Source organism: Salvelinus fontinalis, chromosome 27 (assembly GCF_029448725.1).
Source record: "Salvelinus fontinalis isolate EN_2023a chromosome 27, ASM2944872v1, whole genome shotgun sequence".
Lineage (NCBI taxonomy): Eukaryota > Metazoa > Chordata > Actinopteri > Salmoniformes > Salmonidae > Salvelinus > Salvelinus fontinalis.
The window spans coordinates 13,346,187-13,373,132 of NC_074691.1; the positions used below are offsets into that span (position 1 = coordinate 13,346,187).

Genomic DNA, 26,946 nt, shown 5'->3' on the forward strand with positions numbered 1-26,946 from the left:
CAGCAAAATGCAACATCGAAAGTAAATTTGACAACATAATAAAGCAAAGTTGCAAAGTTGCTGACACCCAAAACAGTCACATTATTCTCTGAGGTGCAAACCATATTTAATGCACAAATAAATATTGGCTGCAACGATGGTGGTACTAGCTACAGTAACTCATGTGACTACAACAGTGTACTAACTAGCAGCAACAAACTCAAACCAACACAGGGCCATAGCAAAACACATCACAGTTGGTTGGTTGGTTGCATAGTGTAACAGCGTCACCAGCCTGAATCTAATCCAATCTGGAGCCAGTCAGTCTACATCTGTAAAGTATAGAATTAGCTTCCAAACGAGATTACGTTTCTCAAGCAACGTTTATTATTGAAGGATGATGACAATCATTTAACCTGTTTTTCTGTTAGACAAAGTGGACAGTTGGGTGCCAGAGTGATCCCCTGGTCATGAATGGATGCTGGGACCTACCAGAAGGAGAAAAGGTGGGTATCATAACATGTCCAGCAATGTGATTGCAATGGTTTAGCATCCTCAAAATCATATCATTCACTGTTCACTTACCATGTTCACAGCTTGTCAGGCAAGACTTCAGAATGAAAGTGTGAAATGTGACAAGTACCTTTGTGACAAGTACCTTTGTGACACCACCACCGTTGTTGCCAGAGTCTCCCTCAACTCCTATGAAAAGAACACATCATCATGAGGCCTCTGATAGTGACCAGAGTTACTGCCTTGATGAAAGACTGCTTCATCGACGACAGGTAGTGTGTTATGTGAAAAGTTGTATTCAAAGATACAATACCCAGCTTGATAAAATAGTAGGCCAATTCCCCAGCCAAGCAGATACAACTAGTAGTCATTTTGGTTGTGAAGTGCATTAGCGTTGTCCTTTATTTAAAACCAAAATGCAATTTACCACTTGGCTGTCTAATATAAATCACCTTGTCACGGGCTCTCCCAGTCAACACCACCTCATAAGATTGCCTGCTGCAGTTGTTCAAGAGATGTCCAGTTTGAGCCGAACATGCAGCACAGAGAAGACCAACAAGGAGGCTCTCATCAGCACCATACAGACATGCCCTCACTGTGAGCATTCCTAGGAATGTTGACAAGTATCCGGCCAGCGCCAACAGCTTTCATAGGCTCATCATTTGTAGAAATACAGAAGGTAAACCACTTCATTTGATACCCCAATTGTGAAACAATTGATGTTAACTGACATTTGTTGATTATTTTCTACTTCTTGGGTGCATATAACATCCAAGGCATAACCTAGTCTGGTAGAACCAGCCATTATTGATCAGTGGTGTAAAGTACTTAAGTAAAAATACTTTAAACTACTACATAACTTACTGCAGTTTTGTGGTATCTGTACTTTACTTAACTGTTGATATTTGACAACTTTTACTTCACTACATTCCTAAAGAAATGAATGTACTTTTTACTCCATATATTTTCCCTGACACCCAGAAGTACTCGTTACATGTAGAGGGCTTAGCAGGACAGGGAAATGGTCCAGTTCACGCACTTACCAAGGGAACACGTGGTCTTCCCTACTGCCTCTGATCTGGTGGACTCACTAAAAACAAATGCATAGTTTGTAAATGATGTCTGAGTGTTGGAGTGTACACCTTGGCTATCCGTACATTTTAAAAACAAGAACATGGTGCTGGCTGGCTGGCTGGCTGACTGGTATCTTTGAGGAGGGGCCAGGAGCTGATCTATGCTGCTATAGCCATCACTGGGGGCTCTGGCAAAGACCTCACCTCCTGCCTCAACTCTTGTCTGCTCACCAACGTTTGTCAACGTCCAGACTGACAGACGGGCTTGATACCGATGTCTCTAAATGGAGATATACCTGGCAGAAGGCATCACATTTTTACTAGACAACTTTTACTTAGTCTTTTTTTATTATTGAATTGAATGATATCAGTTAATATGGGGAGGGAGAAACCCTGTGTATTCTGCAACAGGATCAGGGAACTCCTGTTGTATATGGGACACCACATGACCACTGGCATGTTTGCCAAGATAGCCCCATTACCACCAGACAAAATGCCGATAGGCACAGTATCTGTATCAGCTGGGAATGCACTTACAATTAAGGCCACCAGTGGATTGCACATGGAGAAATAGTTCTCCACCGTCTGAATTCCTGGGAAGAAGGAGAATAGACACTTGGCATGAAAGCCAGTGGCCTTTGTTCAAGACCTGTCATAGTACAACAGATAGCAGAGCAGAACACAGGGTAACGCTCAATAGAAGAGCCTCGGTGTCAAGGGAGAGGCTTATTCATTTCCCTACTCATTGCATCCAATCAATAATGTATAAAGAAATTATACCATTAACAGTCATAAGTCAAGGTGGTATGATATTATTCTTGGGGCATAGAAATTGAATATAACCATAATGAGTGAAGAATATTTTTGAGCACCCAAGAGTGGGTGCCGTTCTAAAACAAATCCAGAGTAAAGCACAAGGTTTGATCCACTCAGCGCAGTCAATCGAATCAGAGTGCCATGACTGTGCATAACGTTAACATAAAGTAGAATAAAAGTATAGGGCAAGGCGCAACATCTCAAAGCGTTACTCACCCACAGTGCCGTCGCCCCGGGCCAGCTTCCCTCTCCAGTAGTCGGTGGTGATGCGTTAGAGCGAGGCCAGGTAGCGGACGTCACACAGCGTGCCTCCCCAGGACGCCACCTTCCTCTTGCTGTGCTTCCGCCACTGTAGGTAAATGGCCCTGAGCTGCCTGTCGAAGGACGGCGGCTGGCGGAACAGCCAGTAGGTAAAGAGTCACTGGAATCGACACTGGGTGTAATGACTGAACATGGTCTCCAGCTCACGGTGGTCTGGTAGAGGGGGGGGGGGGGGGGGGGGCCTGCTTCAGGGTAGAGTGCTTTAGCACAAGTGGATGCACTGCATGTCAAGGGTGAAATTGCATTTATGCTCCAATACATGGATAACGCCACAACAGTCCCCATCTAAATCTAGTGGAGACCAAAAACTACAGGGAAAACAGGACTCATTTTGAAATGAACACAGATCAATTCCTGTCTGCCACTTACAGAAATGTAGAGTTTGTAAAATGTATTTTAGGATCATGAAATGGAACATACAGTACACGAGTAAGGGATGCCTTTAGGTCATTAGCTTCCATTAACATTGCCCTGCCTATAGGCCAAAAAGACCAATCCGATTGTCTGGGCTTGCCTCTCCAGAGGTGTTTTGTGCTTATTTGGGAGACAAAGATGATGGAGGGAAACATGCAGAAGTTTGAATGGAAGGAGCTGTATTACTTGGCTCTTGAGCAGTAGTGGAAAAAGTACCCAATAGTCATACTTAAATAAAAGTAAAGATCCCTTAAGTACTTTACACCACTGCTATTGAGCATCACAGAAGCATTGCCAAAGTTTTCCAGCATGTACTCAACCAACTACAGAACTATGGTAGGTCATATGTGATACCGATTGTGGCAATGCCTTCCATTGTGCAGGCATAACCACGCATATTTACATAGAAAAAGCCTAAACGTCCCTTGTCTGACACAAATGTTGACTAAAATAATGTGAACTTACTTTGCCGATTGTCCATGGGTTGGTCCTTGTGTGTCAATTTGAGACAAAATATCCACAGGAAAATATTGTTAAACAGACTTCAAAATGCAGGTGTCTGTGGGTGCCAATCAAGATTTGTTTGCTTGTGACCAAAGGCACGGGCACAAGACTGTGAATTGGTTTCAGTCTGATTTATTAGGCAAGGTCATATGGGGCATACCATTTTTTACTTTTGCGGGGATCAATTTTAGGACAATTTTAGGTCTGCTTTCCACAGCCAGTTATGAATTATAATTAGATTCTTCACTGTGAACACAATGGGATTCAAAGGTGGTACTGTCCTTTATTTGCTGCTATGAGCTGCATGCCAGATTTGTTATACAGATGGACTTTTTGGCAGTGCAGATGAACGCTCTTGACTGTTGTGCTGTGGCTATGGCCAAGTTATGTGTGAATTCTGGCCAGAAACATGGCTGTTCCCAATGGATAAAGAAAATAAGTTGAGTTATTTTTCAGTAGTTTGACACCACACCTGTAAGCAATGAGTTGATTTAATCCTCAAAGCAGAGACCTCATCTGACTCATCATACCCAATCTTTAGAATGCTGTACTGGGAAGCTCGACATTGGCATTTTACTCTGGAGAACCCTTTGAGCTGTATCCCCTTGCAGGATTTTGGTTTATTACAGGCAGTCTGTCTATGATTGAAGCCGTAGAGGAAAAAAAGGTTATCCAATTTTTTGCACTGCTGAGTCGCTTCAAAGTGTTTTTATCAGCTGGTGATATGGGGAGCGGAAACTAGTCACAAATGGTTTCAGTCTCCGAGCTGTCTCCCTCCGGATTGTTATGTTATACTGTACCCTCCGAACTGGAGCACTAGTCCTACCCTTCATACACCATCTGAAATCAACTGCATTGGCTATATGTGTGGCAGCAGGGGCGTAGGCCTCTGGAGAGGCAAGCCCAGACAATCGGATTGGTCTTTACTTGTCAGTGTTCCAAACAGGACATTAGACTTTTTACCTAAACATGCACACACCATCAGATATAATTCATAGCAAACAGTGCACTGTTTTAATCAGATTTGATTAAATATAACAGAACAGATTAACCGGAATGTCATTCACTCTCACGGGATGGGTTGCCAAAAATATCTAACTGAAAGCCACATATGTCACTGTCCTTCAATGGCTATATGCACCATGCCACTGCTTATTTCATTTGTTCATTTAGCAAGCAAGATAGCTCATAAGCCAGTGCATTTTATCACAGTCAACACACCTGTATTTTAGCTTTAAAAATTTCAAATTTTCTCTTAGCCCATGGCAAAATGTGTAGAATAGTGTGAGATAAGATATAAAACTACAGATTTTCCTCTGCCCCATGACAAAATGTTTAGTATTGCAGGAAATAAGCTATAAAACTGCAAATTGTTCTCTTTGCCCATGACAAAATATTATGGGTAACAATGGGTAAATTAAAGTTGGGTTTTGATTTGAGGATGTACATTTTGCCCACCAACATGGGTGAACAGATACTTAACTAGCCTAAAAAAGGCCAGTTGTATTGCTTCTTTAATCAAAACAACAGTTTTCAGCTGTGTTAACACAATTGCAAAAGGGTTTTCTAATGATCAATTAGTCTTTTAAAATGATAAACTTGGATTAGCTAACACAACGTGCCATTGGAACACAAGAGTGATGATTGTTGATAATGGGCCTCTGTACGCCTATGTAGATATTAAAAATCAGCCGTTTCCAGCTACAATAGTCATTTACAACATTAACAACGTCTACACTGTATTTCTGATCAATTTGATGTTATTTTAATAGACAAACAAATGCCTTTCTTTCAAAAACAAGGACATTTCTAAGTGACCTCAAACTTTTGAACGGTAGTGTATAGTGTACCAAAAGATGAATAGGCTATTCTAAAAATGCTAACTGAACCGAGCCGATATAAATCAAGAGCAGCTGTTCGGGTTGTACCATTTCGCTACATTAGTTAAAACAATCTTCAACAAATTGCGTGGTGATCATCATCAGGATGAAGTTTGTATAAATCACACAATTCTCTCAATCTCTGTTTGACAAAGTATTTTATTTGAAAACAATTTACAGTTAATAGACATTACCACAGCCAATCCACCTAGAACATGCAAATATCAAAATGGTAAATTTCTGCAGATTCTTCTCTGTTTACATCATATGCCACTGCTATATGAGGTCTTAAGTTTCAGTTGAAGGTTTAGGCTTACCCATTGGGTACAATATGTAATCAGTATGCTACTATTTTAATTAATCTAGGTGATTTAAGCAAATTACAGCCTAAGTACCAACACATCTAAAGAATATTGATAGCACATTTAGGCCTACCACAAGACAGCAACCTTTCCTTTAAACTTTTGGCAATGTTAAGGTTGTGACTTGTATTTGAAGTGCAATGCGGTATGCAAAGTAAGAGATCCATGTTTTCCCTCTGATACTCCATATAAATTGATTTTGGCATAACATCCTGCTGCATACTGTATGTGCAGACCCACTTTACCATATCATATAAAGTTTAGGAAAAACCCTATGATATAAGATATTGTAATCTGGTCCCTATGACCAAATTACATTTGCTGAGTCTGGCAAAATGAACGTTACACATGTTCCAGAATATAATGAAAATGAACAAGTAACTGTTTCAACATGACCTGCTCTTTCAGTGTTGTAGGTGTGGACCTGCACTCAGTAATGAATTGTGGATGTGGTTATCTGACCCAGTGATAGCATATGAATCTGCACAACCACTCTACCAATCTTCAGTGGTAAATATTGTTTCTGTGTGTTTATTTGCTACAAATCTTCATGTTTTGAGTGGTGTGATATTTCCGTTTCTCTGCGTTTCAGACCAAGATACTTTATTTTAAGCAACACTTCTGACAGCAAGGGCTCCAATACACCAACATCAAATAGAATACAAAAAACAGAGGATAATATTACTTTGAAAGAAATATGTTCCAAATCATTCCATTAATGTGCTTTGGATAAAATCCAGCAGGGAATAAAAAGCAACACAATTAAAATACAATCCAACAGCTGGACAATCAGTTAAACAGAACATCACAATTCTGGAATGACATGTGCATTGTAATCATCACATTTTTTTCTATCCACGCGAGTTCAGTGTACGTATGAACAATGAAACAAATGTACAATAATCACTTCGCTTCATTAGGAATCCTGATATATTTGTCTTTATACCCATTGGCCTCAGGAGATAATGTCTCCAACATGGAAAGTTGGATATATGTGTGGTTTAGTAAGTAGCTGTAAGGGCAGACTAAATGTAATGCAGAGAAGCAATCCACAGTGCTCTAAATAGAGTTTATTAATATAAATTGAGGGGCCACATCAGTATCCAATGTCTTCAGACAATTCTGGGCTCACAAGGAAGGGGCCATTTATAATGAGCAGCTCTAACACACAACAGTAATACATTGTAAGGCACTGACTCATGGTAAGTCTGTGTATTACTTTATCTTATCTCTGAGGGAACAATACAACACTGGAATAAAGTATATGGGAGAGCTAGACCCACAGCTCAAATTCAAATCTTAAAATCCAATAAAGTTCTGTGCTGATGTAAAAAAGAAACAGTCACCATTTACACAAGCCTTTAACACAAAACCTTTTTAAACATGTCAAATGTACAGTAAGAGGGAATGTGATGGGGGAACAGTATATTTCTATACATGAAACAAATCCTCAATCTGAAATAGTCACTGCTATCTATTCACAGTTTGTGATCACAGTGTACTTTTGCTTGTTTGCTACATGATTATATCTTTATCATTCAGTGATCATTATCATTCTCTCTGTACAGAATCTGGGAGGCGGTGCAGTGGATGATTAGGCTCCACCCCCTCAGGCCACCCTGATGCGAGGTTCCTCCTCTATCTCCTGCCTCAGGCTGGTATAGGTCACCGAGGGTTCCAGGGGCCCCAGAGTGGGCGTGTCCGTAATGGGGTGGCCGGCGTTGCGGAACTGCTTGTAGATGCGTGGGTCCTGGGCCACGTAGGTAGAGGAAGAGGTGTAGAGGACCAGACCCAGCACGATGATGACGAAGGACAGGAGGTAGAGCCCTGAGAACTGGAGCAGACACATACACTCAGTCAACTGAGAAATTGCTTATATTGGTCCTATTTCAGAAGTGTGTACTAATACACACATCTAAATTGGAAATTAATTTTTTTGCATATCCAACTCCCCCTGAGAGTGGGGTCGTGGCCAGGGTCCACCATGATTAACAGCAACTCTTGAGCAATTAGGGTTAAGTGCCTTGCTCAAGGGAACATTGTGTAGGCTCAGGGATTCGAACTAGATACATTTCAGTTACTGACCCAACGCTCTAACCGCTAGGCTACCTGCTGCCTCCAACAAACAAACCTAAAGAATCTCTGTCTGATAAGATGAAACACATTGAGGGCATTGTAATAGCAGTGTTCTGAGTTTCCAACAGGCTGCCTTGAGGGCTGCTCATGATCTACTGACAGATCTCATGGTACAAAAGCAAAAGCACATATTCCCCCAAGATGTACACTGAACAAAAATATAAACATGTAAAGTGTTGGTCCCATGTTTCATGGTCTGAAAAAAAAGATCCCAGAAATGTTCCATATGCACAAAAAGCTTATTTCTCTCAAATTGTGTGCACAAATTTGTTTACTTCCCTGATAATCTATCCACCTGACAGGTATGGCATATCAAGAAGCTGATTAAACAGCATGATCATTACACAGGTGCACCTTGTGCTGGGGACAATAAAAGGCCCCTCTAAAATGTGCAGTTTTGTCATACAACGCAATACCACATATGTCTCATGTTTTGAGGGAGCGTGCAATTGGCATGTTGACTGCAGGAATGTCCACCAGAGCTGTTGCCAGATAATTTAATGTTCATTTCTCTACCAAAAGCCGCCTCCAACGTCGTTTTAGAGAATTTGGCAGTACGTCAAACCGGCCTCACAACCGCAGACCTCGTGTATGGTGTTGTGTGGGCGAGCGGTTTGCTGATGTCAACGTTGTGAACAGAGTGCCTCATAGTGGGGTTATGGTATTTATTTTATTTATTTATTTTATTTATTTAACCTTTATTTAACCAGGTAGGCAAATTGAGAACACGTTCTCATTTACAATTGCGACCTGGCCAAGATAAAGCAAAGCAGTTCGACACATACAACAACACATAGTTACACATGGAGTAAAAACAAACATATAGTCAATAATACAGTGAGAAAAAAAATAAGTCTATATACAATGTGAGCAAGTGAGGTGAGATAAGGGAGGTGAAGGCAAACAGATATATGTATAAATAAATAAAAATATAAAAAGGCCATGGAGGCGAAGTGAGTACAACACAGCAAGTAAAATAAAAACAAAAAAAACACTGGAATGGTTGGTTTGCATTGGAAGAAAGTGCAAAGTAGAGACAGAAATAATGGGGTGCAAAGGAGCAAAATAAATTAATAAATAAATACAGTAGGTAAAGAGGTAGTTGTTTGGGATAAATTGTAGATGGGTTATGTACAGGTGCAGTAATCTATGAGCTGCTCTGACAGCTGGTGCTTAAAGCTAGTGAGGGAGATAGGTGTTTCCAGTTTCAGAGATTTTTGTAGTTCGTTCCAGTCATTGGCAGCAGAGAACTGGAAGGAGAGGCGTCCAAAGGAAGAATTGGTTTTGGGGGTGACTAGAGAGATATACCTGCTGGAGCGCGTGCTACGGGTAGGTGCTGCTATGGTGACCAGCGAGCTGAGATAAGGGGGGACTTTACCTAGCAGGGTCTTGTAGATGACCTGGAACCAGTGGGTTTGGCGACGAGTATGAAGCGAGGGCCAGCCAACGAGAGTGTACAGGTCGCAGTGGTGGGTAGTATATGGGGCTTTGGTGACAAAACGGATGGCACTGTGATAGACTGCATCCAATTTATTGAGTAGGGTTTTGGAGGCTATTTTGTAAATGACATCACCGAAGTCGAGGATTGGTAGGATGGTCAGTTTTACAAGGGTATGTTTGGCAGCATGAGTAAAGGATGCTTTGTTGCGGAATAGGAAGCCAATTCTAGATTTGACTTTGGATTGGAGATGTTTGATGTGGGTCTGGAAGGAGAGTTTACAGTCTAACCAGACACCTAGGTATTTGTAGTTGTCCACATATTCTAAGTCAGAGCCGTCCAAAGTAGTGATGTTGGACAGGCGGGCAGGAGCAGGCAGCGATCGGTTGAAGAGCATGCATTTGGTTTTACTTGTATTTAAGAGCAGTTGGAGGCCACGGAAGGAGAGTTGTATGGCATTGAAGCTCGCCTGGAGGGTTGTTAACACAGTGTCAAAAGAAGGGCCAGAAGTATACAGAATAGTGTCGTCTGCGTAGAGGTGGATCAGAGAATCACCAGCAGCAAGAGCGACATCATTGATGTAAACAGAGAAGAGAGTCGGTCCAAGAATTGAACCCTGTGGCACCCCCATAGAGACTGCCAGAGGCCCGGACAACAGACCCTCCGATTTGACACACTGAACTCTATCAGAGAAGTAGTTGGTGAACCAGGCGAGGCAATCATTAGAGAAACCAAGGCTGTCGAGTCTGCCAATGAGGATGTGGTGATTGACAGAGTCAAAAGCCTTGGCCAGGTCAATGAATACGGCTGCACAGTATTGTTTCCTATCGATGGCGGTTACGATATCGTTTATGACCTTGAGCGTGGCTGAGGTGCACCCATGACCAGCTCTGAAACCAGATTGCATAGCGGAGAAGGTGTGGTGTGATTCGAAATGGTCGGTAATCTGTTTGTTGACTTGGCTTTCGAAGACCTTAGAAAGGCAGGGTAGGATAGATATAGGTCTGTAGCAGTTAGGGTCAAGGGTGTCCCCCCCTTTGAAGAGGGGGATAACCGCAGCTGCTTTCCAATCTTTGGGGATCTCAGACGACACGAAAGAGAGGTTGAAGAGGCTAGTAATAGGGGTGGCAACAATTTCAGCAGATAGTTTTAGAAAGAAAGGGTCCAGATTATCTAGCCCGGCTGATTTGTAAGGGTCCAGATTTTGCAGCTCATTAAGAACATCAGCTGACTGTATTTGGGAGAAAGAGAAATGGGGAAGGCTTGGGCGAGTAGCAGAGGGGAGGGCAGTGCTGTTGTCCGGGGTAGGGGTAGCCAGGTGGAAAGCATGGCCAGCCGTAGAAAAATGCTTATTGAAATTCTCAATTATAGTGGATTTGTCGGTGGTGACAGTGTTTCCTATCTTCAGAGCGGTTGGAAGCTGGGAGGAGGTGTTCTTATTCTCCATAGACTTTACGGTGTCCCAGAACTTTTTTGAATTTGTGTTGCAGGAAGCAAATTTCTGCTTGAAAAAGCTAGCCTTGGCTGTTCTAACTGCCTGTGTATATTGGTTTCTGGCTTCCCTGAAAAGTTGCATATCACGGGGGCTGTTCGATGCTAATGCAGAACGCCATAGGATGTTTTTCTGTTGGTTAAGGGCAGTCAGGTCAGGAGAGAACCAAGGGCTATATCTGTTCCTGGTTCTAAATTTCTTGAATGGGGCATGCTTATTCAAGATGGTGAGGAAGGCATTTTAAAAAAATGACCAGGCATCCTCTACTGACGGGATGAGATCAATATCCTTCCAGGATACCCCGGCCAGGTCGATTAGGAAGGCCTCCTCGCTGAAGTGTTTCAGGGAGCGTTTGACAGTGATGAGTGGAGGTCGTTTGACCGCTGACCCATTACGGATGCAGGCAATGAGGCAGTGATCGCTGAGATCTTGGTTGAAAACAGCAGAGGTGTATTTGGAGGGCAAGTTTGTTAGGATGATATCTATGAGGGTACCCGTGTTTACGGAATTGGGGTGGTACCTGGTAGGTTCATTGATAATTTGTGTGAGATTGAGGGCATCAAGCTTAGATTGTAGGGTGGCTGGGGTGTTGAGCATGTTCAAATTTAGGTCGCCTAGCAGTACGAGCTCTGAAGATAGATGGGGGGCAATCAGTTCACATATAGTGTCCAGAGCACAGCTGGGGGCAGAGGGTGGTCTATAGCAGGCGGCAACGGTGAGAGACTTGTTTTTAGAGAGGTGGATTTTTAAAAGTAGAAGTTCAAATTGTTTGGGAACAGACCTGGATAGTATAACAGAACTCTGCAGGCAGTCTTTGCAGTAGATTGCAACACCGCCCCCTTTGGCCGTTCTATCTTGTCTGGAAATATTGTAATTGGGGATAAAAATGTCTGAATTTTTGGTGGTCTTTCTAAGCCAGGATTCAGACACGGCTAAAACATCCGGGTTGGTAGAGTGTGCTAAAGCAGTGAACAAAACAAACTTAGGGAGGAGGCTTCTAATGTTAACATGCATGAAACCAAGGCTATTACGGTTACAGAAGTCATCAAAAGAGAGCGCCTGGGGAATAGGAGTGGAGCCAGGTACTGCAGGGCCTGGATTCACCTCTACATCACCAGAGGAACAGAGGAGAAGTACGATAAGGGTACGGCTAAAAGCTATGAGAATTGGTCGCCTAGAGCTACTAGAGCGGAGAGTAAAAGGAAGTTTCTGGGGGCGATAAAATAGTTTAAAGGAATAATGTACAGACAAAGGTATGGTAGGATGTGAATACAGTGGAGGTAAACCTAGGTATTGAGTGATGATGAGAGAGATCTTGTCTCTAGAAACATCATTGAAACCAGGTGATGTCATCGCATATGTGGGTGGTGGAACTGAGGGGTTGGATATGGTATAGAGAGCAGGGCTAGAATCTCTACAGTGAAATAAGCCAATAAACACTAACCAGAACAGCAATGGACAAGGCATATTTACATTAAGGAGAGGCATGCTTAATCGAGTGATCAATAAGGGTCCAGTGAGTAGAGGTTGGTTGGGGTCGTGGCGATCCAGACAGCTGGCCGGGTATATGGCTATCGGTAGCAGCATAGGATGGAGGTCTGTTTGTAGATACCTCGTGCGTTTCCGTCGGTAGGTTCCGTGTAGTGGGGTATTGTTCAGATAGCAGCCGATAAGACAGCTAACGATTAGCGGGCCTCAGATGAGCGTTCAGGTAACGTCGGGACGGAGGTGCCGGTTGGATAAATCCCTCGGGCAGATAACGTCGGCAGTCAGTCGTGAAGGCCCGGTGGGGTTCCGTATCTGCAGCAGCAACAAAAGAAACGGGTCCGGATGGTGATGGAACTCCTCAGCTGGCTAGCTCCAGCATGATTTGAGTTTACTCCGGGGTCGACGTAAGCCAATAGTCACACGGTATGCAGCTAGCTAGCTGCGAAATCAAGGTGCAAGTGTCCAGAGCCTGCGGTTGGAATCCGGGGAAACTGAGAGAAAAAAAGTCCCGGAATGCTCCGGTCCGAGTCGCGTTGCACAAAAGTGCCGGTAGATTATCGAGCTAAAGGAATAGCTGATGACCGCAAAACGTGGGCAGCTGAAACACCAACGCTAGCCAGCAAACCGGCTAATTTCGGGGCAGCTACAGATTAGCTTTTGGCTAGCTATCGGAGTAGCTTCTGGTTAGCTTTCAGGCTAGCTTCTGAATTAGCCCCTGGCTATCTTCCACGATGGATTTTCAGATTGAGGTAAGTAATACTTATTGTAATTGGAGAAGCGGGTTGCAGGAAAGCTTTTGCAGGAAAGCTTTTGTAGTTGAGTTCTTGGATAATAAAATAAATTAAAGATATGTGAAGAAAAGGTGTAAATATATATATATACAGGACACGACACGACAACACGGAAAAAGACGTCTGAACTGCTAAGCCACCTTGGAGATTTTTTGATACAGAGCAGAGATACGGTAGATTCCTTTCCTCTCAGGGCAGCCCCTCAGGATGCCGAAGCACCATGTCAGTCGCCAGAGTGTGGGCATTCATAATGTTGGTCCCCCTCTCTGGGCAGCCTGCAGTGGGCAGCAGCCCCTTCCCTGGGTGAACACGATTACCACACCATACAGTGCATTCAGAATGTATTCAGACCCCTTGACTTTTTCCACACTTTGTACGTTACAGCAATATTCTAAAATGTATTACATTTTTTCCCCATCAATCAACACACAATACCCCATAATGACAAAGTGAAAATTTTTGCAAATGTATTAAAAGTAGAAATACCATATTTACATAAGTACTCAGTGTAACGGCTGTCTAATGCCTCCTCCTCGGATGAGGAGGAGGAGTAAGGGTCGGACCAAAACGCAGCGTTGAATGAAGACATAATGAATTTATTTACAGACAGACGAAGACGGTAAAACTCCTAAACAAACTACAAAACAACAAACGACGTAGACAGACCTGAACTTGAGAACTTACATATACATGAAGAACGCACGAACAGGTACAGACTACACAAACGAACAAAAACACGAAACATCTCTGCAGAAGTACAACCACCAATCACGCCTTTATGGTAGTGTGGCCAGACGGAAGCCACTCCTCAGTAAAAGGCACATAAAAGCCCGCTTGGAGTTTGCCAAAAGGCACCTAAAGGACTACTCTCAGACCATGAGAAACACGATTCTCTGGTGTGATGAAACCAAGATTGAACTCTTTGGAAACCTGGCACCATCCCTACGGTGAAGCATGGTGGTGGCAGCATCAGGCTGTGGGGATGTTTTTCAGCGGCAGGGACTGGAAGACTAGTCAGGATCGAGGGAAAGATGAACGGAGCAAAGTACAGAGAGATCCTTCATGAAAATCTGGATCACCTTCCAGCAGGACAACAACCCTAAGCACACAGCCAAGACAATGTAGGAGTGGCTTCAGGACAAGTCTCTGAATGTCCTTGAGTAGCCTAGCCAGAGCCCGGACTTGAACCTGATCGGACATCTCTGGAGAGTCCTGAAAATAGCTGTGTAGCGACGTTCCCCATCCAACCTGACAGAGCTTGAGAGGATCTGCAGAGAAGAATGGGAGAAACTCCCCAAATACAGGTGTGCCAAGCTTGTAGCGTCATACCCAAGAAGACTCAAGGCTGTAATCGCTGCCAAAGGTGCTTCAACAAAGTACTTAGTAAAGGTTCTGAATACTTATGTAAAAATGTATTTAAAAAAATATTTGCTTTGTCATTATGGGGTATTGTGTTTCGATTGAGGGGCAGGGGGAAACAATTTATTGCATTTTAGAATAAGGCTGTAACCTAACAAAATGTGGAAAAAGTCAAGGGGTCTCTGAACGCACTGTACACAATTATACGACCCCTGGGTGTTGGAGCTGGCAGTGAGAGAGGTAGAGTGAGAGAAGCATAGAGTGTGGAAGAGAGAAGCACACACACACACCACCATTACCATGTGTTCTAAGCTTTTGAAAAATATGTATTAATTAGTAAAGTCCAGGCTTTTATTTAGCCCCTCGATTGCCTTTGGCCTGAGATAGCGTCTAGATGTGCCTTATGCTGCAGCAATATGGAGCAATCCTCTAGAAACCAAACAAACTAGACAAGACAAACAACCAAGGAACAAAACAGATGAGTAACATACAATGAATAGAATACTGTCTCGGAACAATAACAGCCATACACAGAACAGAGCAGATATAAAAACATTTTGGCCTACATTCACAGAAACAACACCAAATACATGACGCATGAACGTCACTGTCACAGAAGCAGGCAGAGGGAGTCATCACAAATACCAACATAATTAATCCTTCCCATTTCGTGACACTGAAATATGAATCATTACCCTGACAACCAGGAATTATCTCTCTCTGCCCCCCAATTGCTGCGCAGCAATACCCCCTCTGCAGGGTTTCAATTTAGCATTTGCTAAAGTAAACAGTCCTGAGAACAATATCAATGTAGACCACGGGAAACAAATCATGCAAATGGCTCTGTCAAGACTATGGCAGTGACAATGTCGTCAGCCGGTGATTGTCAAGCAAACAACTGTCAGTCTCACGGTAATTGATCGATCATTAATTAACATAAACACATTTAGCATCTCCTGGCTTCCACACAATAAATCCATGTAATATAGACTATACTTTCACAATAAATCCATTTATTTTAGGCAGGTCTAAAGAAGCATGATATGAATAGTCCATTTTTTTTGTAGTCTATTTCAGAAGAACAGAAGAGCATACTGAGTTGTCCTGATGTGGCTATGCCAAATGGCTGTGGGCTACACTAGTTCATTTAACAGACAATATTTGCTTATAATTCCGGATAATTATTTTATATTATTTTATAGTATGAGGAATACAACTTGAACAAAGCTGAATAAAGTAGAAATGTAGAATGATGTAAATCCAGTTGTTCTACAAATGTTGGGCTACATGTTTTGGCTTTTAATACATTGTAAGGCCGCATGATGAGATTCTAATGATGATTTGGAAAAAGTCGCTTGAAAGGCATGAGCTCTGCTTCTTTTTTTTTTGCACAGGCTGTGCACACTCCAATAGTCTCTCATTCACAAATTGACAAGCACTTGATAATGCCTCGAATTTCATGCCGGCATTCCCTTTGTGGCCTTACTGCACCCTAGATATTTTTTGGCATTTTGTGGCCCGGAGTGCTGCGTTGTACCCTTCTCCCTGAGCGTGCTGCGCTATCGGAAGCCCCCTCACTCGCATGGCTGACGCAACAGGTCAGAACATTTATCTTAAAATGTTGATAAACTATTAGGCTATTTCTTCACATTATACTTGCAGGAATGCACACAATGTAGAAGGCTGTACGCGTGAATGTGCCATTAGCGGAAACCACCATTATCAAAAGTGAATGCAATTGTGCATGTAATGTTTTTATTATTATACATTTATTATTATAAAGGTACATTTTTATGGTGAAAATGTTCTTGCCCAAACGTGAAACTCACGAGCTGCTTATGTATGACAGTTAGGCGCTACACCCCTTAATTAATGTGCTTCATTTAAGAAAAGTTATTTGGCCACTTTAGTTGTGATATTAACCTTATTAAAACATATAGGCCTATGGGCTAGGCTACATGAGGTGTGATACTAACCTTATTAAAACATATAGGCCTATGGGCTAGGCTACATGAGGTGTGATACTAACCTTATTAAAACATATAGGCCTATGGGCTAGGCTACATGAGGTGTGATATTAACCTTATTAAAACATATAGGCCTATGGGCTAGGCTACATGAGGTGTGATACTAACCTTATTAAAACATATAGGCCTATGGGCTAGGCTACATGAGGTGTGATACTAACCTTATTAAAACATATAGGTCTATGGGCTAGGCTACATGAGGTGTGATACTGACCTTATTAAAACATATAGGCCTATGGGCTAGGCTACATGAGGTGTGATATAAACCTTATTAAAACATATAGGCCTATGGGCTAGGCTACATGAGGTGTGATATTAACCTTATTAAAACATATAGGCCTATGGGCTAGGCTACATGAGGTGTGATACTAACCTTATTAAAACATATAGGCCTATGGGCTAGGCTACATGAGGTGTGATACTAACCTTATTAAAACATATAGGCCTATGGGCTAGGCTACATGAGGTGTGATATTAACCTTATTAAAACATATAGGCCTATGGGCTCGGCTACATGAGGTGTGATACTAACCTTATTAAAACATATAGGCCTATGGGCTAGGCTACATGAGGTGTGATATTAACCTTATTAAAACATATAGGCCTATGGGCTAGGCTACATGAGGTGTGATATTAACCTTATTAAAACATATAGGCCTATGGGCTCGGCTACATGAGGTGTGATACTAACCTTATTAAAACATATAGGCCTATGGGCTAGGCTACATGAGGTGTGATATTAACCTTATTAAAACATATAGGCCTATGGGCTAGGCTACATGAGGTGTGATATTAACCTTATTAAAACATATAGGTCTATGGGCTAGGCTACATGAGGTGTGATACTAACCTTATTAAAACATATAGGCCTATGGGCTAGGCTACATGAGGTGTGATATTAACCTTATTAAAACATATAGGCCTATGGGCTAGGCTACATGAGGTGTGCGACTATGGTTCTAAAAATTCACAAAAATAAGGCTTTGTTTCTTATGCTGGGCATCATTCACAAGTGATAACATACAATTGACAAGTGATAGGCTAATATTGTCTCTAGGGTTGCACATTTTGGGGAATATTCAGAGATGGAAACTTTCCGTGGAAATTAACGGGAATATATGGGAATTAGAGGGAATACGCAAATTTATAGTAATACCTTTAGATGTAGATGTTTTTTGCATTGGATATATTTACCATATCATATGGATACAGACACATAAACCTTTTACCTTTTTATAAGAAGACATAATTGCAAATGATTAAATCCTTCCAATAGAAAATGTAAAAAACAATTTAGTTACGAATTGAACTTTAATTAAATGAGTTGACTCTTCACATGGGATGATTTCACTGAACAACAAAAGGGAATATTGAATGATCCCAATGATCCATCACATCTCCCAAAAAACGTAAAATGATAGTCTAGAAACTAAAGCTTTGGTTGTCTTTCTCTCAGGCTTCCATGTCTTCTCCCTGGACCTCCTCAATGTCCACCTCTTGAACATCAGACTCTGAGGCCTCATCTTCACTGTCACTTTCCAACCTTGTTGAGGATGGCTCGTTGTCAGGCTCAAAAAGCCTAAAATTTGCCCAGATGGCCACCAGTTTTTCAACCCTTGTATTGGTCAGCCTGTTGTGTGTTTTGGTGTGTATGTTCCCAAACAAGGACCAATTGCACTCTGAGGCGGCTGATGTTGGTAGGATTTGGAGGATGATGGAGGCAACAGGGGAAAGAGCCTCAGATCCACAAAGTCCCTTCCACCAGGTGGCGGATGAGATATTTTGGCACGACTGACATTTGGATCTCCATCCCAAAGCCCTTGCTTGGAAGTGTACTTCGCCAGACTGCCAATAACCTTGCCCTCATCCAGGCCAAGGTGGCAAGACACGGTAGTAATGACACCATAGGCCTTGTTGATCTCTGCACCAGACAGGATGCTCTTGTCAGCATACTTGAGGTCCAACATGTACGCTGCGGCTTGTATGGGCTTCAGGCAGAAGTCTTTACGTTTTTTGATGTATTTCAGAACAGCAGTTTCCTCTGCTTGGAGTAACAGTGAAGTGGGCAGGGCAGTACAGATTTCTTCTCTTAAATCTGCAAGCAGAGTCTGAACATCAGACAGGATAGCATTGTCTCCCTCAATCTGTGCAATGGCTTCTGCTATAGATTTCATGAGTTTCAGGCTGCTTACCACTCTCTCCCAAAATACATAATCCAGGAGGATCCTCTTGATGGGGCTGTCCATATCGGCAGACTGTGATATGGCCATTTCTTGGAGAGACTCCTTCCCCTCCAGGAGACTGTCAAACATGATGACAACATCACCCCAACGGGTGTTGCTGAGCAGCTTCAATGTGGAGCTCTTATTCTTCTCACTTTGCTTGGTGAAGTAGATTGCTGCTATAACTTGATGACCCTTCACATACCTAACCATTTCCTTGGCTCTCTTCTAGAGTGTATCCATTGTTTTCAGTGCCATGATGTCCTTGAGGAGAAGATTCAATGCATGAGAAGCACAGCCAATGGGTGTGATGTGAGGGTAGGACTCCTTCACTTTAGACCAAGCAGTCTTCATGTTCGCAGCATTGTCTGTCACCAGTACAAACACCTTTTTTGGTCCAAGGTCATTGATGACTGCCATCAGCTCATCTGCAATGTAAAGACCGGTGTGTCTATTGTCCCTTGTGTCTGTGCTCTTGTAGAATACTGGCTGAGGGGTGGAGATGATGTAGTCAGAGATGATTGCAATACAGCCTGATTTCTCTATGATTTGCTTGACCTTCACTTGAGCTCTGTTGAACTCTGCATCCAGCAAATGAGTAGATAAAGCATGTCTGGTTGGAGGGGTATATGCTGGGCGAAGAACATCCAGAAATCTCTTCCAATACACATTGCCTGTGTGCATCAGAGGTGAACCAGTTGTATACACAGCTCAAGCAAGACATTCATCAGCATTTCTCTGACTACGTTCCTCCATTGAGTCAAAAAAACATCTGATTCCAGGAGGACCATGAGCTGTTGCTATCAATAAGGTGTCTGATTCATCATTTTCACCTTGAATAAAAGTAGAAGGACTTTTGTCAGAGATTGCTTGTTGTGAGCGCTGAGGGAAATTTATGCACTTGGCCAGATGATTCTGCATCTTTGTTGCATTCTTCACATATGATTTGGCACATTATTTGCAAATGTAGACAGCTTTTCCTTCTACATTAGCTGCAGTGAAATGTCTCCACACATCAGATAGGGTCCGTGGGGCATTTTCCTGTAAAGATTAGGGGGGAAATGAGTTTAAAAAAACAAATACAATTCTATGTACAGATAAATAGTTAAGCAGTTAGATTAAACAACTCCTTTGTAAGATAACTGTTTTAAAATTAAACATGTATGGAAACAGGTGAATTAACACTCCTCAGTTAGCAGGCTCAAGCAAGCTAAAACCCACATAGTAGCAAAAACGAACTAGTAGAAATTGTTAACAAGTTAGAAATGATTTAAACACACTTTGCTGTAGGCTACTATTTACTAGTTAACAAAAAATAATGCATGTCATATAAAATATTCACCCCACCCAGTATTGTAATCAAAACTTACCAGAAAGCATGTAGTCCTTGGCTCAGACAGTGTAGTAGTGTGGGCTCAATAGCATCTCATTAGTGTGCAAGATCTTGAGAATCAGCTGTACATATGATGGCAGAATGCACTGTGCATGCAGAGGGTTGCAATGCCATTGAATTAGGGATAGTTTAACCAAAATATGCCACAAGACCTATAATCGCCTTATGTGTATTCCACAAAAAAAGGTTCACTGTTATAAGCTAACTTGTTTGATGAATTTAAGCAAACTTCCCAAAATTCCCGGTAACTTCCCATGGAAAATTTCCCGGAACGTTTCCGACCCTTTGCAACCCTAATTGTCACCCACCAGACTTTTCTTGATTTAATCTTGTCTTTACATATACTAAATAATATATGTGTGACATTTGTTTCGATTTAGAATGTACCATTATCATGCACCTGAATCAAAACAGAGGCAGCGGGAAAAAATACATGTAATCTATGCAGTTAAATAGCGAATGGAGGACGCTTTTCCTGTGGTTCATTTTCATGTCAGCCAGGTAGGCTATACTCCTGTCGTAAAGAGAAGCAATGTGCTTAATATTAGGAAAGTTGAGAAATAAATATAGTAGGCCTAGCCAATAGAAAGCTGATGGGATCCTCATGTTTTTAATAGAAGCCAGTACTCTGATTCCTCACACAATTGCATAGCCTATAGAAATGTTGTGCAACATGAGCTCATGGGCTCTCATGAAGTGTTTGATCAGATTTTCGAATACATTTGCATTGATATCAAAGTAATTACAGGGACAATGGAATGCTGAGTACCAGGCAGTTAGCAAGTTTGATAGGCTACTAATGACCAGCAGCAGCATCAGAGCATAGAGAAGCCTAATTACTGTGACTAAACGGTCATGTAGAATTTGACTGCCTTTATCACTCTTGACCGCCGGTGTGGCGGTAATACGGTCACCGCAACAGCCCTAGTCAAGACTTTTATTAACATGAGGAGTAACAGGCACAGAGACAGTGCTTTTGCAGGGAAGGAGAATATATGAGAGGAGAGAGCCATAACTGGAAACTGAGAGGAATACATTCTACTTAGCATGGTGACATCTCCACATACTCTAATTGACATGAACCTACTGGAGACACGGCTACAGCCCTGCATACCGTGATAGAAACTCAGAAGCGAGTGGAAAAGGAGAAAGACTTTCACCACCACTGTTCATCATCTAATGTAGTAAAATCTTCGGGGAGAATTCAAATATAGCTGTTTTCATTTAAGCAGATGGTGTGTTATTGTTGGTTGCCCTTTGCCTGTACCTTTCCCTTGTTGCTCTGTTCTGGGATTATGATTTGTGATTTGCATGAGAGTTTCGAGATTAGATTCCCATCAGGCCATTGTCTCCTCCTACAGTGGTCACAGCAGGTAGAGATAGCATTACATTACATCAGCCACAGCTCATTTGAATGCATCCCAGCTTCGTTATACTGTGAGGACATGAGACATTTAGAGAATATGAATCAAATATGACTGTCTGAGGATAGAGGTAGAGGACCTTGCTTTTCTGCTCCTGCTGCTCACAGCACAGTTAAACCAAACCATTAGCACTGCATGCTAAGTATTAGGACATCTTCATGATTGACGATTTCCACCCAAGGACAAACATGTATTTTTGAAAAGTAATTCCGGATACCACCATCATTTCAACATTGGACAGCATGCTCTCCTGAGAATTGTACTGTACCATAAAGCACATATTGTGAACCGCTGACACAAGCATTCCATCACGACGATGTGTTCATTCCTCATAGTCTGGTTAGAGGCAAAGATTACAGTTGTGGTCAAAGTGGTCAGTGGGCTGAGACAGAGTCCAAAGCCAAATCAATAAATGCTGCCTCAACAACTTCCCTATTCCCTCATCTTTCCCTGCAGTCGATTTACAGTACAGCACTAATAAACCAACCTTTACATACAATATTGTTGTTGCTAATTTCTGGAGAGAAGGATAGGGCATATTCATTCAAACTGACTAAGCTAAATGCTGGAAATGTTTTAGCCAAAATACCAGTGTCTATCTATCACAGCCAAGGCATTGTCAGATCTTAATTCAGAATATTCCATCAATACTGAAACAAATTAGAGACCTTTGCATTCTCCACTACCCTCCTGATGCTCTACAGTATAATGCTATTAATATTAATTCATCCTCCACTGTCAATAATAGCACACAATTCCCTGCATCTCCCCTTAGGAGTTCAAAAGCAATTAGTTCTGGCGAGGAACATGGATGCTTGTGTTGTTCCTAGGCAATTTGATTTGAACAAGATTTAATGTTTACTTTACGTTGACTGTAGGTGCAATAAGGGCATCAGACGACTAACAAAATGAGACAATAAAGAAACTGAATCATTCAAAGATGAATCATAGCAATCAGACACAGTAGCATGGTCCTATAGTAGAAACTCCAAAGGACAGATATGTCTCAGGTGTTGAATAGAATGCTTTCTTCTCTGCCAAGACTGGCAATTTGAATGACTTTGGTACCTTAAGATATGTACTCTTTCAGTGCTTAAAAGACAGACATATTATCCAAAGTACAACTCAATCACTTTCTGGTTCTTTGTGGATTGCTCCTCTCTGAGTCTGGTCAGTAATAGCTCTTGCCTTCAAAGCAGCACAGATGCTGTAGAAATGCATCCAGAGGCCATGACAATATTGAGTTCCCTTCTCTCTTACTTCCCACACTGACTGCCTGCAATGGCCACCAATGGATTACAGGTGTAGAATAAGTCATTCATATTCCACACAGTGGTTAGGGGAACATGCATTATAGAGAGGGATCAGCAGAGGACTGATTGGGGTGGTCTGCAGTAGACGTGGCTATTTGTCAATGCAAGACCACCTTGAGGAAGCTTACAGGGACAGGGAGGGAGAGAGAGATAGAGAGAAGTGGGAGCGAGAGAGAGAAACAAAAGAGGGAGAGATTTTGTAAAAATATTGTTTATCTGTTCTCTTGCTCTGCATGGATCCACAAAGGTAAAGAACAAGTGGCCTGTGTACTGCGTGTACTTATCCCCTCTCCATGTACTGCGTGTACTTATCCCCTCTCCATGTACTGCGTGTACTTATCCCCTCTCCATGTACTGCGTGTACTTATCCCCTCTCCATTGCACTGGCTGCTGCTGGCCCAACATAACAAATGAGACAAGGTAGAGAAGGTCTAATATTATTAGGAAATGTTAATTTCACGGAGAGACCGCAATGGATACTTCCTGAATTCTGCTACCGCTCGTAGCATTTGTAATAATCTCTCTAGCCTTTCTGAGCACGGAACAATGAAGTTGTTTTCCCCCAAACAAGGACAAGAATATAATGAATTATTCTCATGGTCGGTAATACCCCAGAGAATCTGGCATGTGGGCGAGCTAATACAAATGAACTGACAACAGAATAGACTAGAGGTTTATGCTCCAGCTGTACAATTAAAATGATTGGAGTGAATGATTTAGTGATGTATACCACAGAACGTTCCATTGAATGTTCTAATGTTATCCTCTTGGATTTGTGACCTACACTAGACTGTACAACAATACCGGAAAATACCAGTTTTATTACAATTTCCCAATAAATTGCTAAAACAAAAAAGCCTCTCTCTGCCCTGTGATTTTATTGTGCCTGTATTACAATACTGCAAGGTCGACTCACTCTTGTCTTACCACCTCCAGACTGCTGATGCAAGGATCAGTTATTATCAGAAGCTACCCTGCTCGTACTCAAGTGAGTGGGCCACCTTATCAACAGACAGCATCTCTGGACTGTGAATGGGGCGAAGTGATTGTGGTGAGGAAACGATGCCCCTTAGTGACAGCTCCAGGGCCTGATTACAACAGTCAGAGAGATGGAAGGAACAGCCTTGAGCTGATGGGAGTGTGGTAGCTACTAGCTAGACCCTTCGCTCCACTTCACGCTCTCCAATCACAGGGCAGGTTGGAGACAGTGACACAGACCTCAGGACTTAATGGCATTTCTGGGCTGAAGGAGGCTGTCGCACACTTTGTACTGTATTTATTAAGGGGCCTGCCAACCCAAGAAGCACGGTTAAAATAAAACAAGTGGTGGTCTTCATTGATAAAGAGAAAGGACTCTATTCAGTGTGGTATCTGACTCACTTCCAGGTTACATACAGTACTTACATGTACAGTACCAGTCAAAAGTTTGGACACCTACTCATTCAATGGTTTCTTTTTTACTATGTTCTAGTATTTTTACTATTCGCTGGCAGAGAGAAACATTGTATAAACTCTCTGAGAAGACCTGACAAATATTGTACAAACATTCAACCTTTTTCTGACCCAACAACCGAAAACATTCTTAGAGAGCTTTGTTTCTCAAGGCAAGTAAATGTTCTATCACCAAGGTATATAATCACAAACAAGAAACAATAATTTTACTGTTTTCTACATTGTAGAATAATAATAAAATGAAAACATCAAAACCATGAAATAACACATGGAATCATGTAGTAAATAAAAAAGTTTTTAACAAATCAAGATGTATTTCATATTTTATATTCTTCAAAGTAGCCACCCTTTGTCTTGATGACAGCTTTGCGCACTCTTGGCATTCTCTCAACCAGCTTCACCTGGAATGCTTTCCCAACAGTTTTGAAGGAGTTCCCACATATACTGAGCACTTGTTGGCTGCTTTTCCTTCCCTCTGCGGTCCAACTCATCCCAAACCATCTCAATTGGGTTGAGGTCAGGTGATTGTGGGGGCCAGATCATCTAATGCAGCACACCATCCCTCTCCTTCTTGGTCAAATAGCCCTTACACAGCCTGTAGGTGTGTTGGGTCATTTTCCTGTTGAAAAACAAATGATAGTCCCACTAAGCGCAAACCAGATGGGATGGTGTATCGCTGCAGAATGCTGTGGTAGCCATGCTGGTTAAGTGTGCCTTGAATTCTAAATAACTCACAGACAGTGTCAGCAGTAAAGCACCCCCACACCATCACACCTCCTCCATGCTCACGGTGGGAACCACACATGCGGAGATCATCCGTTCACCTACTCTGCGTCTCACAAAGACACGGCGGATGGAACAAAAAATCTAAAATTTGGACTCATCAGACCAAAGGATAGATTTCCACCAGTCTAATGTCTATTGCTCATGTTTCTTGACTTGAGCAAGTCTCATCTTCTTATTGGTGTCCTTTAGTAGTGGTTTCTTTGCAGCAAATCGACCAGGAAGGCCTGATTCACACAGTCTCTTATGAACAGTTGATGTTGTCTGTTACTTTAACTCTGTGAATCATTTATTTGGGCTGCAATTTCTGAGGCTGGTAACTCTAATGAACTTATCCTCTGCAGCAGAGGTAAATCTGGGTCTTTCCTGTGGCGGTCCTCATGAGAGCCAGTTTCATCATAGCGCTTCATGGTTTTTGCGACTGCACTTGAAGAAACGTACAAAGTTCTTAATTTTCCTCATTGACTGACCTTCAAGTCTTAAAGTAAAGACTTACTGTCATTTCTATTTGCTTATTTGAGCTGTTCTTGACTTAACATGGACTTGTTCTTTTACCAAATAGGGGTGGTATACAGAAGATAGCCCTATCTTGTCACAACACCACTGATTAGGAAAGAATTCCACAAATGTACTTTTAACAAGGCACACCTGTTAATTGAAATTAATTCCAGGTGACTACCTCATGAAGCTGGTTGAGAGAATACCAACAGTGTGCAAAGCTGTTAACAAGGCAAAGGGTGGCTACTTTGAAGAATCTCAAATATAAAACATATTTTGATTTGCTTAAGACATTTTTGGTTACTACATGGTTTTGATGTCTTCACTATTATTCTACAATGTGAAAAATAAAGCAAAACCCTGGAATGAGTAGGTGTGTCCAAACTTTTGACTGGTACTGTATATACGTACAGTAGTATACACAATAAAGTGTAATCTGCCAGATATTGTTGACGGCCATCTGCCAGACATTGTTGATTGGCCATGATTGACTTTGAAAAAGCTGCATTTTAAAGGTAACATAAAGAGAGGGATAACTAAGAAATACAAGTAAAATATTAGCCATGTCCCTAGACACTTTTAGAGTTAACACAGCAAAGGATTGCTGGGGTGGAAGAGAGAGTGCAGAGACAGGTTTACACGGCATAAAGCCACCCATTTTAATCTCGCTTTCTTTCTCTCTCACTTTTGCAGTGGGTGGTAATCTGCACTACATGAGTCAGAGCTGGGAAAGCGATTAGAGGGCTTTATTTATTTGTAAGGCATGACTAATGGGCAGTGTTTGGTGGTCTAGCTGCTTTAACAGTAATGATGGCCATCAGCCCACCCGGGACGGAGGAAGATGAAGGCCCACATTGTAGCCCAACCACCCTGGCACGCTGCCCTCACTGACTCTCATCGCCCTCCTTTTCATCTTCCCAAACGACAAGGCTTCGATGCCCTGCAGAAATACACGCTGGTCCTCTCTGATTTACTGAATAGCAAAGGCAAACCAAAAATTTCCCCAAACAATTGGTGTAAAACCAAAGAAAATATGTGGAATAGGTTTGTTTCAGATGATAGCGGTACACACAGCAGAACCCAATCCCTTAAAATCTGAATAATTATGATAGATGAAAGACTTTGAGGGTGAAAGATAAAAACAAATCATTTATATTTGTTCTAACACACAATTAAAAGAGAGAAGGCTTACTTAACATTCTCTCACACTAAACTGCGCTTGATCTAAATTTCATCTTATCAGAGCTGCAGCAGTAAGAGAAGAAAAT

At 42.0% G+C, this 26,946-nt stretch overlaps 1 protein-coding gene across 1 annotated transcript in view; it reads right to left on the bottom strand.

Annotated features, from left to right (window-relative positions):
• Positions 1-5,641: 5,641 nt before the first annotated feature.
• The window catches only part of LOC129825075 (solute carrier family 35 member F1-like), a 121,066-nt gene continuing 99,761 nt past the window's right edge, over positions 5,642-26,946 (bottom strand). Inside the window, exon 8 of the mRNA XM_055884835.1 lies at positions 5,642-7,696. Coding sequence (XP_055740810.1) covers positions 7,472-7,696 — 225 coding nt within the window. The 3' untranslated portion in view covers positions 5,642-7,471. The remainder of the gene's footprint in view (positions 7,697-26,946) is intronic.